This window comes from Bos javanicus, chromosome 23, assembly GCF_032452875.1.
Source record: "Bos javanicus breed banteng chromosome 23, ARS-OSU_banteng_1.0, whole genome shotgun sequence".
NCBI classification, from domain to species: Eukaryota; Metazoa; Chordata; class Mammalia; order Artiodactyla; family Bovidae; genus Bos; species Bos javanicus.
In genome coordinates, this window is record NC_083890.1 from 32,294,432 (window position 1) to 32,308,447 (window position 14,016).

Below are 14,016 nucleotides of genomic sequence, written 5' to 3' on the forward strand. Positions count from 1 at the left end.
GAAAAACATGGTGTCATCTTTTGAGATATTCATTTTATCAGTGAGAACTTGAAAATGAAGTTAAAAATTAAGCGGCAAAGCCAACCTCAGGCTCTCTGCTCTGACAATGTACGGCTAAACCTGATTCAGTCTGCCTGCCATGTGACACATTATTTATCCTTGTGAAACTGTGGAATTATTTGAAAAGGAAGAAGGGATGAAAATGCCTTCTTTCTTAAAGGTAGCCTTATAGTCTAGGGCTTACAATACTGGTTTAATGGTGAAGGTAAGTGCATTTCTTCTTTTTGGGTTGGAAGATAATTACTAATCAGAGATCTGTTAAAGGGAGGGAACAGTTTGAGGGGAAGTCAGAGGAAAAACATTGTCAGCAGCATAAGGATCTCCCTCTGGGAATGGTTCCTGGTTTCAAAACGAAGAAGAGACTTTCTTAAAAAATGCAATTGATTCAATCAAGACCCTAGAGCAAGACTTGAGAGGCCACCAGTGCCAATGGACTCTGTGGACAATGGTCACTTCTCCAAGGATTCGTGAGTATTTCCTGCAACACCTTGATGAGTCAGACAGGCTTTGGCTGCAGAATAAAATACTGGATCAGAACTAACAAGGTATGGGGTTGGGGACTATGACTCATGGAGAAGACAATGGCAACCCACTCCAGTACTCTTGCCTGGAAAATCCCATGGACGGAGAAGCCTGGTAGGCGGCAGTCCATGGGGTTGCTAGGAGTCGAAACAACTTAGCAACTTCATTTTCACTTTTCACTTTCATGCACTGGAGAAGGAAATGGCAACCCACTCCAGTATTCTTGCCTGGAGAATCCCAGGGATGGGAGAGCCTGGTGGGCTGCCGTCTATGGGGTCGCATAGAGTCGGACATGACTGAAGCGACTTAGAGGCAGCAGCAACTGTGATTCATTAGCCTTTTCAGATTTCTGTATATAGTTGAAATTGTCTCTCAGAAACAGGAGAATATGAACAAAGTTGTGAATAAGGTTGAGGCAAAAAAACTTGTATACTTGTGGAGATCACCTGGTTTGTGGCCCTCATTGTGCAACTGAGGAAAGGTGTCCAGAGAGATTGTGGTTGGTACCTATCAGTTGGTACCTATGATGGGAAGCCAGGGGCAAAGACCCACAGAAGTGCCCTCTCCCAACCTGCCCAGGAAAATTCCCAATTCCATGGCATAGATGGACTCATACAGGCATAGCCTGTGGTCATTGCTTGGAGGAAAGGTGCTCAGGCACTCCTGTGTCATATTTTACAAGTGGAGCTGAGTTCCCTGTGGGCAGGGCCCCAGTTGCACCTTAATTTTGATATAACCCTGCCTTCTAAGATTACCCACTATTAGTGCTTGGTACACTTTTTTTATTCATGATTACACACATATGAATTAACAGCATGATGTAAAGGATCTACTGAAATAGATAGTTTTATTCCCAAACTGCCAACCTTTCAGAAAGGTAAACAAGTGATAAAAAGAGGTCTCAGTTTTACTAATATGGGAGAAATTGCTTGTTTGCATGTTCTCTGATGTTTGTAGCAAGGTATATCCCTTCCTCCTCCACCTTCTAGATTCTAGTCCAGAAGAACCCAGTTCTCAAAGGAAGCATTTAAGACCAATTTAGCACTCAATCAAAAACATTTTTGTAGAAGGATATTTCATTTACTATAAACCTGTATTTATTAATCTGAGAGGGCACAAGTGCCAGTCTTGTGACTGCTATTATTCCTGTTGTTAATAACATTTTGCAGTGTATAATATTTTACATTGAGAAGGCATGTCTCATTCTTCTGTTTTCATTCTCAACAGTTCAATGAAGTGACATTATCCCCATTTTTCCTATGAAACAGTGAAAATTCTGGGACCTTATAAAATCTGCTCTGGTTTACTCAAGACTAAATGACAGAGAAAAACTTGGTCCTTGGATACCCTTTGAACTGCAGGTTCCTGCTCTTTCAACCACATGTAACATTTACTCTGAGTAAACTAGGGGACTCGGCTAATAGAGATGATGCAAGACAGGTTCAATATTAAGGGAAATCTAATGGCAATAGAAACAAAATGATAACAAAATAGTGAGTTCTAGACTACTAATAAAAGAAGAAAAAAATCTTACCTTTTGCTGATGCCTAAATCATCTGTCTATATTATTAATTTTATACCAGATACAACTCTGTTTTGTGTTATGAAGTTATTTTTAAAGTATAGAATTTTCCTTTAACTTAATTCAATTTTTCTATGTCTATTTGCAACTTTTAACAGTAGGAGTCACTATTTCTTAGAAATGTCACTCGTAAGTAGAAACACCCTTGACAATGTTTATGATTAGGCTAAAAAATCATTCCACTGTCTTTCAGTGATATCGGTTATGCCAGTTCACAGATTCCATACTTTTATATGCTTCTGTGGTTATTTTAGAAAAATAGATTCCATTACTATGTCACAGAAGGATCCTCGTTTAGAATGGTTTGGGATGTCTGCCTGATTTCTGTATTTGTCTCATCCTAGGAAGCAGGGAAATTAACAACAGAAGTTAACTGTTGAGGCAAAATTTAGAATAGCATTTGAAACCATGAAAGCTAAGGTAGGGAGGGCAGCAGATGGAAGGGAAGGACAACTGAAGTCATAGGTTTGTGTTGTAATTTTACTAACCAAAAAAACAAGAAAGAGGAGTCTTCTTTATTTCTTTAAATATTCGAAGCTCAACCTGAAAGTATTTCCATCAGCAAATTTCCTTCTGGAATAAATGATTAAAACTTAATTTAAAATCATAGACAAGCAAGAAGGATATACTGTAGAGCACAGGGAATTACAGCCATTATCTTGTAATAACCTAGAATGGAGGATTATCTGCAAAAGTACTGAATCCCTATGTTATACACATGAAACTATTATAATATTGTAAATCAACTATATTTCAATTTTTAAAACAACTTAAAATTATATAAATTTCTGTCTAGAATACCTTACAATGAAACTACCCTATTGCGTTTTAAACTTGTGCTTAAAATGTGAACATAAAGAGAAGTTGTATTAGCAGGCATAAAAAAGCAGCAGTCTGGGCATCAGGAAACCTGGTACTGGCTCAGTAAACTCTGTGACTTGAAGCAATTTTTCAAACTTTCTATACATCAGTCTTCTTATTAAAAATAAATAAACATTTGGGTTAGAGACTATTTGAATCTCTTTTAGCTCTAGAGTTCTATGTTTGTAAGACTGGTTGGAGTGGTTGATGAGAAAACTTTGAGTATAATATTTGTAGCTGCACATACAGTTAAAAAGTTGCCTTCAGCCAAGTCTTGGACTCTTACATAACAAGAGAGATCAAATAGAAAATAGTCCAAACTCCAGGTCAATCAGGTGGCCACTCCAGTTTCTTCAGTTGGGATCTGAGTGTTGAGTCCTTAACTGAATTTTTGATGTCATCCAGATGTTAGTAGAACTGGATTGGAAAGCCTTCCAAAACAGAGCAAAAGCCAACATATTTCCTGGTGCCGATGTTCTCTTGTTAGCAACTGGCCATCTATTTTGTCTCTTATAATAGAAAAAGAAAATTTTAAAACTTAAATGGAGTGATCCTGTTCTCAGAACTTTAGAGACATTTAGCAAGCAGAAAACTATCTTGACTATGCTGTATGAAACCTCATCATTGTTCTTTCAAAGACACCTTAGCTTTTTCAGAGGGTAAAATAAGTAACTACTAATTGTTTATAATCAAATCCCTTATAATTATACAGTGGAAAAGACAAATAGATTCAAGGAATTAAATGTGATAGAGTGCCTGAAAAACTATGGACAGAAGTTCGTGACATTGTACAGGAGGCAATGATCAAGACCATCTCCAAGAAAAAGAAATTCAAAAAGGCAAAATGGTTGTCTGAGGAGGCCTTACAAATAGCTGTGAAAAGGAGAGAAGCAAAAGGCAAAGAAGAAAAGGAAAAATATACCCATCTGAATGTAGATTTCCAAAGAAGAGCAAGGAGAGATAAGAAAGCCTTCCTCAGTGATCAATTCAAAGAAATAGAGGAAAACAATAGAATTGGAAAGGCTAGAGACTCTACAAGAAAATTAGAGATACCAAGGGAATATTTCATGCAAAGATGGGCACAATAAAGGACAGAAACAGTACAGGCCTAACAGAGCAGAAGATATTAAGAAGAGGTGACAAGAATACACAGAAGAACTATACAAAAAAGATCTTCATGATCCAGATAACCATAATTGTGTGATCACTCACCTAGAGCCAGACATCCTGGAATGCGAAGTCAAGTAGCCTTAGGAAGCATCACTACAAACAAAGCTAGTGGAGGTGATGGAAGCCCAGTTGAGCTCTTTCAAGTCCTAAAAGATGATGTTGTGAAAGTGCTGCACTCAATATGCCAGCAAATTTGGAAAACTCAGCAGTGGCCACAGGACTGGAAAAGGTCAGTTTTCATTCCAATCCCAGAGAAAGGCAATGCCAAAGAATCCTCAAACTACCGCACAATTGTACTTATCTCACACGCTAGTAAAGTAATGCTCAAAATTCTCCAAGCCAGGCTTCAACAATACGTGAACTGTGAACTTCCAGATGTTCAAGCTGGTTTTAGAAAAGGCAGAGGAACCAGAGATCAAATTGCCAACATCCATTGGATCATTGAAAAAGCAAGAGAGTTCCATTAAAACATTTACTTCTGCTTTATTGACTACACCAAAGTCCTTGACTATGTGGATCACAATAAACTGGAACATTCTTAAAGAGATGGGAATACCACACCACTTTACCTGCCTCCTGAGAAATCTGTATGCAGGTCAGGAAGCAACAGTTAGAACCAGATATGCCGCAATGGACTGGTTCCGAATTGGGAAAGGAGTACGTCAAGGCTGTATACTGTCACCCTGTTTATTTAACTTTTATGCAGAGTACATCGTGCGAAATGCCGGGCTGGGTGAAGCGCAAGCTGGAATTAAGATTGCCAGAAGAAATATCAGTAACCTCAGATATGCAGATGACACCATCCTTACGGCAGAAAACAAAGAGGAATTAAAGAGCCTCTTGATGAAAGTGAAAGAGGAGAGTGAAAAAGCTGGCTTTAAACTCAACATTCAAAAAAATAAGATCATGGCATCACTTCATCTCATCACTTCATGGCAAATAGATGGGGAAACAGTGAAAACAGTGACAGACTTTATTTTTTGTGGCTCAAAATCACTGCAGATGGTGACTGCAGCCATGAAATTAAAAGATGCTTGCTCCTTGAAAGAAAGGCTATGACCAACCTAGACAGCATATCAAAAAGCAGAGACATTACTTGGCCAACAAATGTCCAGCTAGTCAGAGCTATGGTTTTTCTAGTAGTCATGTATGGATGTGAGAGTTGCACTATAGAGAAAGCTAAGTGCTGAAGAATTGCTGCTTTTGAACTGTTATGTTGGGAAGACCCTTGAGAGTCCCTTGGACTGCAAGGAGATCCAACAAGTTCATTCTAAAGAAAATCAGTCCTGAATATTCATTGGAAGGACTGATGCTGAGGCTGAAACTCCAATACTTTGGCCACCTGATTCAAAGAACTGACTCCTTGGAAAAGACCCTAATGCTGGGAAAGATTGAAGGCAGGAGGAGAAGGGGACAACAGAGGATGAGATGGTTGAATGGCCTCACCAACTCAATGGACATGAGTTTGAGCAAGCTCCAGGAGTTGGTGATGGACAGGGAGGCCTGGTGTGCTGAAGTCCATGGGGTCTCAAAGAGTCAGACACAACTGAACTGAACTGAACTGTTTGAAAAACCACTTGGTAAATATGGAAAATCATAACGTGACCATGGTGTGTTCTGTAACCCTGAAAAGGCCATTGCTGTCACGTGTGTAAATCTGTTTCTCTTTCTTTGGGTGTGCATGTATCAACATAGGCATAGTGCCTGCTTTGTACACTAGAGTACAGGCATTTCCTTAATGTTATGCAATATGTTCAAAGATATTTTTAAGTAAAGTCCAGGGCAAGAATCTATTAAAGTTGATTCGTTAAACTCTTACAGTTAGGTTAATTTGTCTCCAATATTATGCTGTAATAACTAATACTACAAATAATGTTTTTGGACAAAATTATTCATCTGTCTGTTTTATTATCATTTTTCATCCTATGGGCATAGATTATGAATGTTCACAAAGAATGCAAAGCTTTGAATGATGCAATGTAAGTATGATACATGTGTTTGTGAGGTCATGGATGCTTCAGTTTAGGAAAGGCTGCAAAACTGATAAAGTTCCTAGAATAAGGATTGTATGGAAAAGAAATAAATGTATGAATCCCCTGAAGATCAGTGTATAAATATCAAATTAAATGTGTCCAATTTGAAGTCATGAATTCTCTTTGACTCTCAAATAGCTGAATTTATTTGTAATTGTAGTAGAAAGCCCTCATTCAATATGATTTTACAGGTGATTTGAAGAACTTTTCAGCCCAGCAAAGTGTCCCAACTATGTTACCAAAGACAAGAATAAGCATTTTAAGGTGTTACATATTACAGTAATGTATATCTGTTACACAATGTCATTCTTCATGTTCAAAGAAGACACCATTGAATGAATGTTGTTCTGTTTTTACAGAAAGAACAGAAACATGGTCAGTTGGAACTTTCCTCCTCCAGCTCTTAGCTTAAATTTGCTTTCATGTCTTCTGACCTGCCTCAAGCCATAATACTTCTTACCTTTGCATGGTTCTCTGTGGTTTGCAATTTTCTCATTCAATTCTTGCAGCACCACTCAGAAATCAGACTTATTTTTATTGGACAGGAAATGGCTAGTTAGATAATTTAAATGACTAGTTCTAAATCATTTAGCTGGAACTCACAGTCAGATTTTCTTATAAAAATCAAGTCCTCTGTAAGCATGACAATAAGGAAGTGTACTGCAAAATGTAAATCATACAGCTGTGTTGGATCACAATTTTCATTGATGCTGGGAAAAGACAGCATTAACATGAAAAAATTGTTTGTGTGTCTTGTTTTGGATTGTTGTTCTTCCCCATAGATAAAAGCCTGTCGTGGTGAAAGAGATTCAGGGCAGAGGGAATCTCCACCACAAAGTGTGGTACCATTTCCCAGAGGAGCCAAATGGATGAGAAGCCTTCCACCAGGAAAAGTAAAGCCACATCTCTCATTCTCAGCCTACTTATGGAAGAGTAGAAGCTTATTTCCAGTGCTCTTTATACAACCTTGCTCTCCTTTCTCCTCCTTTTTCCATCAAGCCTCCTCACTGTGAAGACTGTCTCAGTGTAATATTGGACCAGCTCCAGCCTCTCATCCTGTTACTTACTGCTTTTTCCTTAGGGAGCGCTGAGTTATCTATGAGAAATTAGGTCAAATGATCAATAAATCCTTGGACATAAGGAATGAAATGAATCCTGGAAAGGTCATTTTAAACAAACCCACTCACCCATGTATGAATTCCTGCTATAACATACTTGCCCAGGAGTTATTTCCTCTGAGTGTGGAAACTTCCATTAATAGGGAAATAATTCTTTTGCAGGCAACCCATCCTATCCCTGAGCCTATTTGGCCATTAAAAATGCTTTCTTCCAGTATATTTTATGTGTTTCTTCACAAGTTCTCTTTCTATTTCTCTTTAGTCCCAGTTGCCCAAGTATGCAGAGAAAAATTTTAATCTTTCATTCACATGGAAACCCTTTCAATATTGGCCCATTGTTCCACTACGTGGAGACTTTAAAACTGTGTTGCTCTTCTAATAGGACAACTTGTCTGGTAGCATATCACCTACAAACAGTAAAAATGGTTCCCCATATTAGCTTTTTTAAAGCTGAGTATATGTGAAGGCAGAGTTTAGTGACATACATCAAAAATATTTCCAAGTGAAAATTACACTGAGGAGTTAGTGGATGTGCTCATTTATGCACTATCTCTCAGGTATTTTAAAAGAGAACCCTTGGGTATATGATTTGCTTAATTCAAAGCATCTCTCTATGTATAAACTTTCAAACTTTATGGTAAATGAATATGCGAAATGGATGAGACCCCAGACTTGAGGCTGGGAGACTCAGGTTCTGTGACTGACTCTTCCTTATCTTCCCCATTCACTTTATTTTGAAACACTGTGACATAAATATCTTCATTTAGTTTGTCCTATATCTTCATGTGCTACCCACACCTCTGAAAAAGGCCTTACTTGATTGTAAGAATCCTCTGAAAAAGGATCTTCTTGACTGTAAGACCTCTGATTTATTACCTTGAAATAAACTAAAGATCATGCCAAAGGAGGGTTATAGCCATGGTTATTTGAGTGAGAAAAAATGGTGAGACTGCATAATATCATCTGAAGTTTTCTCAGATTTAGCAGTGGGAAAAGTGGAAAAAGGCACTCACTGCAGATATTTGTGTTATTCTCTAGGTCCTGAATTCTGTTCGTTACGCTATGGACTGGCTCTCATCATGCACTTCTCAAACTTCACTATGATAACCCAGCGTGTGAGTCTGAGCATTGCAATCATTGCCATGGTGAATAGAACTCAGCAGCCTGGTTTATTCAATACCTCCACAGAAAGACCTCTTGCATTCACCTTCAATCACTCCAACAGATCCATCAAGGAATTTAATACAGCAGAAGTAAGTATAATAGAGAACAAGGCTCTTTGTTGAGAGGGAAAACCCAGTTTGAAAAGAGGACTTGGATCTTGATTCTGTGGTGTACAGAATATGAATTATCAATAACAAACTAAAAACATCTGGAATTATTTTTCTCTGAGATATTGCTTACCTCTGTGATTAGTCTTTCACTGAGATTATTATGATTACAAGGTTGGGGGTGTGACTATTGGAAAAAGTTGTGGATGCTTCTAGAAAGGAACAGATTACTGGATATCTTCAATGAAAAACTATGCACTGTCTCAGTACATCTTTCTGCCTGATTTTTAGCAGTTCTCTGTACCTTTTATTATCCTTGAGCCATTTTACAACTCTAAGTTCTATATATTAACAGTAATAAAATGATTCTTGCCCATAGCTCTGAAAATGAATTTTGTCTTGTGGAAAATCAATTGATACTCTCCTCCACTTCCCCTTCAGTCGAATAAGTCAGTTTTGCCATATATTTAACATCTATTTCAGCATTACTTCCTGCTTATAAGTATGTGGTTCCTTGAATTCTTCTTTGGACCAGTTGTATCATCCTACCAATTCCTCATTAGCCAGTGAGTTAAATAAAATATCACCTGTTCCTCTTATATTTCTATGAGAATAATCATTATACCCCATTTAAATGTTTCCCTTTAAACTATCATTTACTGTACATTTCTAAATGTACAGTAAAATCATCCTCTAATTTTATGATTTTGTTACCTTGGAGCCAGTTTATTTATAATGACCTCTCTGCCTCGAATCTTTCTTCCATTATTCGTTCTACACATTCACACTCCTGTGCGTAAGAATCCAGGATACCTTCAAGTTGCCAACTCTTCTCTTGAAATGCTGCACTTCTCCAGAACCTGGCCCGCTTCTCAGCACACTCATATCTGCTGTCAGTGGCTCAGGAACAGTCTTTGCTTTGAGCAAGTCAGAGTCCCGGTTAGTTTCTAATCATTGTGTATCATTTCAAATGCTACAAGTCCACTTTTGCTGTATTTCTTCAGTGATGATGAGTTTTCCTATTTCTCTTTATACAAATCATAGTCATTCTACAAAGAATGGTTCAAGTACTTCTTCCTTCCTGGGGCCTTCCCAAATTGTTCTTCCCTCTTCTCAAAGTCCCTATTTTACTGCTGTTGATCCTCACGCTTGAATTCGGACATGAATCATGTATCTTGCTTTATTTATAGTTATTTTATATTTTGTATTTTATGTTTTGGGGCTCTTCAATTTATACCATGGTGCCATGTATCTAGTGGCTACCAAAAATTATTTATTGGGTTATATCAGAAGAGAAATGGGGTCTTATTAATGTGTAATATGTGTTTTAGGAAGTCAGTTCTGCTAGGATAGACCATGATTCTTAAATTTTATTTTAGGGGCTGATTTCGATAAGCATTCAGTAAAGATGTATTTTGAAATTTTTTGAAATGAGAATCAGCATGTCACCCAAATTATTTACTAGAATCAAAATAGTTAAAAGGAGATCTTTCACTATATTTCATTTACATCTTCCTATCAACTACCTATATAATCATTTCTTTATCACTTTTCCTCTTCATTTACTCTATTTTGTCTCCATCTAAGAGAATCAACTTAGGAATATAATGGGTTGTTTGGAAAAGTTGGAATATTTAAGTTTAGTAAAAAATGGAGAAAAACCAAAATTAATATTATATAGGAGGGCCAGAATCCAGGTGGCATAGTGGTAAAGAATCTGCCTGCCAATGCAGAAGGCACAGGAGACATAGATTTGATCCCTGGGTCAGGAAGATCCCCTGGAGTAGAAAATGGCACCTGCTCCAGTACTCTTGCCCGAGAAATCCCATGGACAAAGGAGACTGGCAGGCTACAGTCCATGGAGTTACAAAGAGTCAGACACAACTGAGCACAAGCAGCTCTGGCTATAAATTAGATTTTTTTATAAAATAAATTCTTAGTAAAGAATTTTCCTTCCTCCTTCCCCCCATCCCGCCCGACCCCAGGTCTCTGTATATGAATGGAGTCCAGAAACTCAGGGTATCATCTTTAGCTCCATCAACTACGGGATAATACTAACTCTGATCCCAAGCGGCTATTTAGCAGGGATATTTGGAGCAAAACAGATGCTTGGTGCTGGTTTGCTGATCTCCTCCCTTCTCACCCTCTTTACACCACTGACTGCTGACTTTGGAGTGATTCTGGTTATTGTGATTCGGACAGTCCAGGGCATGGCTCAGGTAACCAGTTACTTTCTCATTCTGTGTGGGATGCAGGTTCCTAAATTCTACTGGAGATCGAGTCTTACTAATTGTCATTGCAGGGTATGGCATGGACAGGTCAATTTACAATTTGGGCAAAATGGGCTCCCCCACTTGAACGAAGCAAGCTCACCAGCATTGCAGGATCAGGTAAGGATGAATGTATGGATCACAACTTTCTAATCTGCTTCACCCTACCACATCTTTCTTTCTATGCCTAGGTTGGTTTGGGGGACAGGGAGGAAAGTGCTTTAAAAAAAAATTCAACAATGTAAGACAGTCACACAACAAATAAGATAAATATACCTGTGCTGTAAAGTCACTAAGACTTCAGACAGAAAAGACCATTGTGAGCGTTGTGAGGGCAGTCAGAAAAGCATTGTAGGGAAAAGTTTAGAACTTTAAGAGTTTGCGTAAGTGGAAAAAATCAAGTAAACTGTATAAACACCATGTTAGCAAAGATATAAAATGAGAATTAAGACTATCAGTGGTAAAGAGAGAAATCAGGCTTGAAAGTAAAGTTTAAAGAGTGCAGTTTTCTGAGCTCTTTACTCTTCTAAGCTAATAGTCACAACAACCCTGTGATGACTATTTTAAACTCTCATTTTACACAGGAGGGAATTAAAGTATGCAAAGATAAATTAAATTGCCCAGAGGCAAATAGCCAGCAGGTGGTAGAAGTGAGGTTTAAGCCCTGGCAGTTTGGTCCCAGAGTGCACACTCTGGGTCACCACACTGCAGTGCCCTTCTGAGTGTGTAATCATACTAAGGACTAACTTCATCCTTGCTCTTTTTTTCTTATACTTGAAGAACAGAACTGAGGCTCATAAAGCCTCTCAGCCCTGGTCCAATGAGTGGCTGCATCCTGCAGATTTTTACTACAAAACAACCCTCCTGTATTCTGGCTCCTTCCAGTGTAGTTATCATCTCTTCTAACTGTGAATATTCCCAGTTGGTCTTTCTCCTCTTTGCTTCCTTCAAACCTCCCTTTCCATCAAGCCAAGTTATCTCCTTAAATCATAGGTGGGGCATTTTTGCTAATTTGCCTGGGAGTCTCAATGTATTCCTCCATCTTACAGATAAAAATGTTATAACACGGATATAAAGTGCTGTGGTTCATGGAGTCGCAGAGTCGAACACGACTGAGCGACTGAACTGAACTGAAAGATGCTTTACCGTATGGTCTCCTCCTGCCTTCCCACTTAATATTCCTCTGTAAGCAAGGCTCAGGTCACACTACATGCTAAGTGCACTTAAAGTCTCTCTTTTTCTACAAAAATTCCATCCACCCTACACACCTTAGGGTGTGTAAACAATTTGTTGATTTTATCATCAATTTTAATTTTCTCCTGTCTCATTTCTCTGTATACTTTCATAGAAAATTATAGTTTTACTATCATATTTATATTTCACATTTTTCCCCAAAATTTCATATTGGGACCCATTGAAGGGGTTATAAAATCAATGCAGTAGGTCAAAACAAGTGTTTTAAAATAAAAATGAATAGAATAAAGTAGAAAATTTTGAAGTGAATTTCACACGTTAAGGCCTGGTATTGATTCATGAAACTTCTGTTTGAAGTGTGTGTGTTTGTATTTGTGTATATGCTGTGTTGCCATGCAAAATACATTTCTTATTGTGAGTCTCTGAAAAATATGTTCAGTCTCAAAGGTCTACAGTGTATTATACTTTAATAGTGAATTTTGTTCATATTCACTGGGCTGAAATCTCCTTAAGGTTAAGGACTTCATCTTATTAGTTTTTGTAAGACTTTCCTTTTCTGTTGCCAATCTCATATTGCCCCTGCCAGAATGTAACTCTAATTATAAAGAAATATTGTGGGCTATGTTTACAGAGAGTTTCTATGACAAATGGGATTTGGATTTGGTCTGTTGGTGTTAAAGGAGCCATTGAAGCGTCAGGTGGCATATCACTATAATTTATTAATTCTAATTATTTTCCATGACTTTACTGGGGGAGATCTGTGAGCTGGAATAAAGTCTCTCATTACCCAGTAATTCTAAATTTGCCACCTCAGTGTTGGGATAACATCTAGGGAAGTCATTCAACCATTGCTATTTTCCTCAGTTTTTTTTTTTTTTTTTTAATTCCTCTTCTCTTCAGGGGCAGCATTTGGGTCCTTCATCATTCTCTGTGTGGGGGGACTAATCTCCCAGGCCTTGGGCTGGCCTTTTATCTTCTACATTTTTGGTGAGTCACTTTCTCTTAAATCCTAACATTTCCATTTCCCAGGCATTTGTTCTCATGCTTACATCACCCATGACCCATATTCTTCCCATTTGAGAGAAAATGCATCTTTATGGTGCTGACTTCTGAGAAATCAAGAGTGCAACCTTACATGCTCACCTCAGGCTTCTTAGAATCTCTGCCACCACATCTAAAATGCCACATTTAATTGCTGCATGTGGTTAAGATGTCAAAGCTGGTAAAGCACATTTTCAATTTGTCTTCATATTTTCCTATAATTATTTCTGCCAAGGTACCCTTAACCTATTCTCTACCAGAATAGAGAATATTCTCTACCTATTCTCTTGCAAAGTTCGAATTAAATGTCCCCTTCCATATGGGGATTTCCAAATCTTATCCCATCAGATTAAGCCTTTCTGTCCTCTGTGATGGTTACTGATAATTTCTTTTCTAGGCTGTGTTGGCATGTAATTATTTATGTCCCCTTTTTCCTCTCCACTAGCCTGTGAGATGATTGAGGCAAGAAATCTATTCCATAATTTTTTCATCACTTTGGTACTATCACAATGCCTAACCTGTAGCTTTACAAATAAAATAATGGATAAATCCAGTAATTAGAGGGAATTTAAAGAACATTAATCCACAGAGTCTTTAAAATAGAATCTTTTCAAGTGACAAATCTCAGAAATGAGACAAGTTTCTATCTTTTTGTTTTAACTAATTGGTATCATTCAATATGGTTCTAGCTAGTATGACTTTCTCATTAATGATGCTACTCCCAAGTCAATTTTGGTCCACACATGTTAATCAGGTACTGTTAAGAAATATTTTTCTGAAAATCCATAATGGATATATCATTTGAATATGATAACACTATCTTTTGCAAATGTGTTGGAAATTTTTCCTTGCCACACCAATTTTATGCATCCATTGGAGTCTGAAGAGTAATTA

At 37.8% G+C, this 14,016-nt stretch overlaps 1 protein-coding gene across 4 annotated transcripts in view; it reads left to right on the top strand.

Moving 5' to 3' along the window:
- The first annotated feature begins 22 nt into the window (after window positions 1-22).
- The window catches only part of SLC17A2 (solute carrier family 17 member 2), a 36,064-nt gene continuing 22,070 nt past the window's right edge, over window positions 23-14,016 (top strand). The window contains exons 1-6 of one of the 4 annotated variants that reach the window (XM_061399294.1): window positions 29-265; window positions 7,011-7,121; window positions 8,385-8,599; window positions 10,603-10,836; window positions 10,920-11,007; window positions 12,982-13,068. In XM_061399294.1, the coding sequence (XP_061255278.1) occupies window positions 7,094-7,121; window positions 8,385-8,599; window positions 10,603-10,836; window positions 10,920-11,007; window positions 12,982-13,068 (652 nt within the window). In that variant the 5' untranslated portion in view covers window positions 29-265; window positions 7,011-7,093. Of the gene's footprint in view, window positions 266-7,010; window positions 7,122-8,384; window positions 8,600-10,602; window positions 10,837-10,919; window positions 11,008-12,981; window positions 13,069-14,016 lie in introns of all 4 variants that reach the window. The other 3 variants (XM_061399292.1, XM_061399295.1, XM_061399293.1) reach the window with 3 other exon arrangements.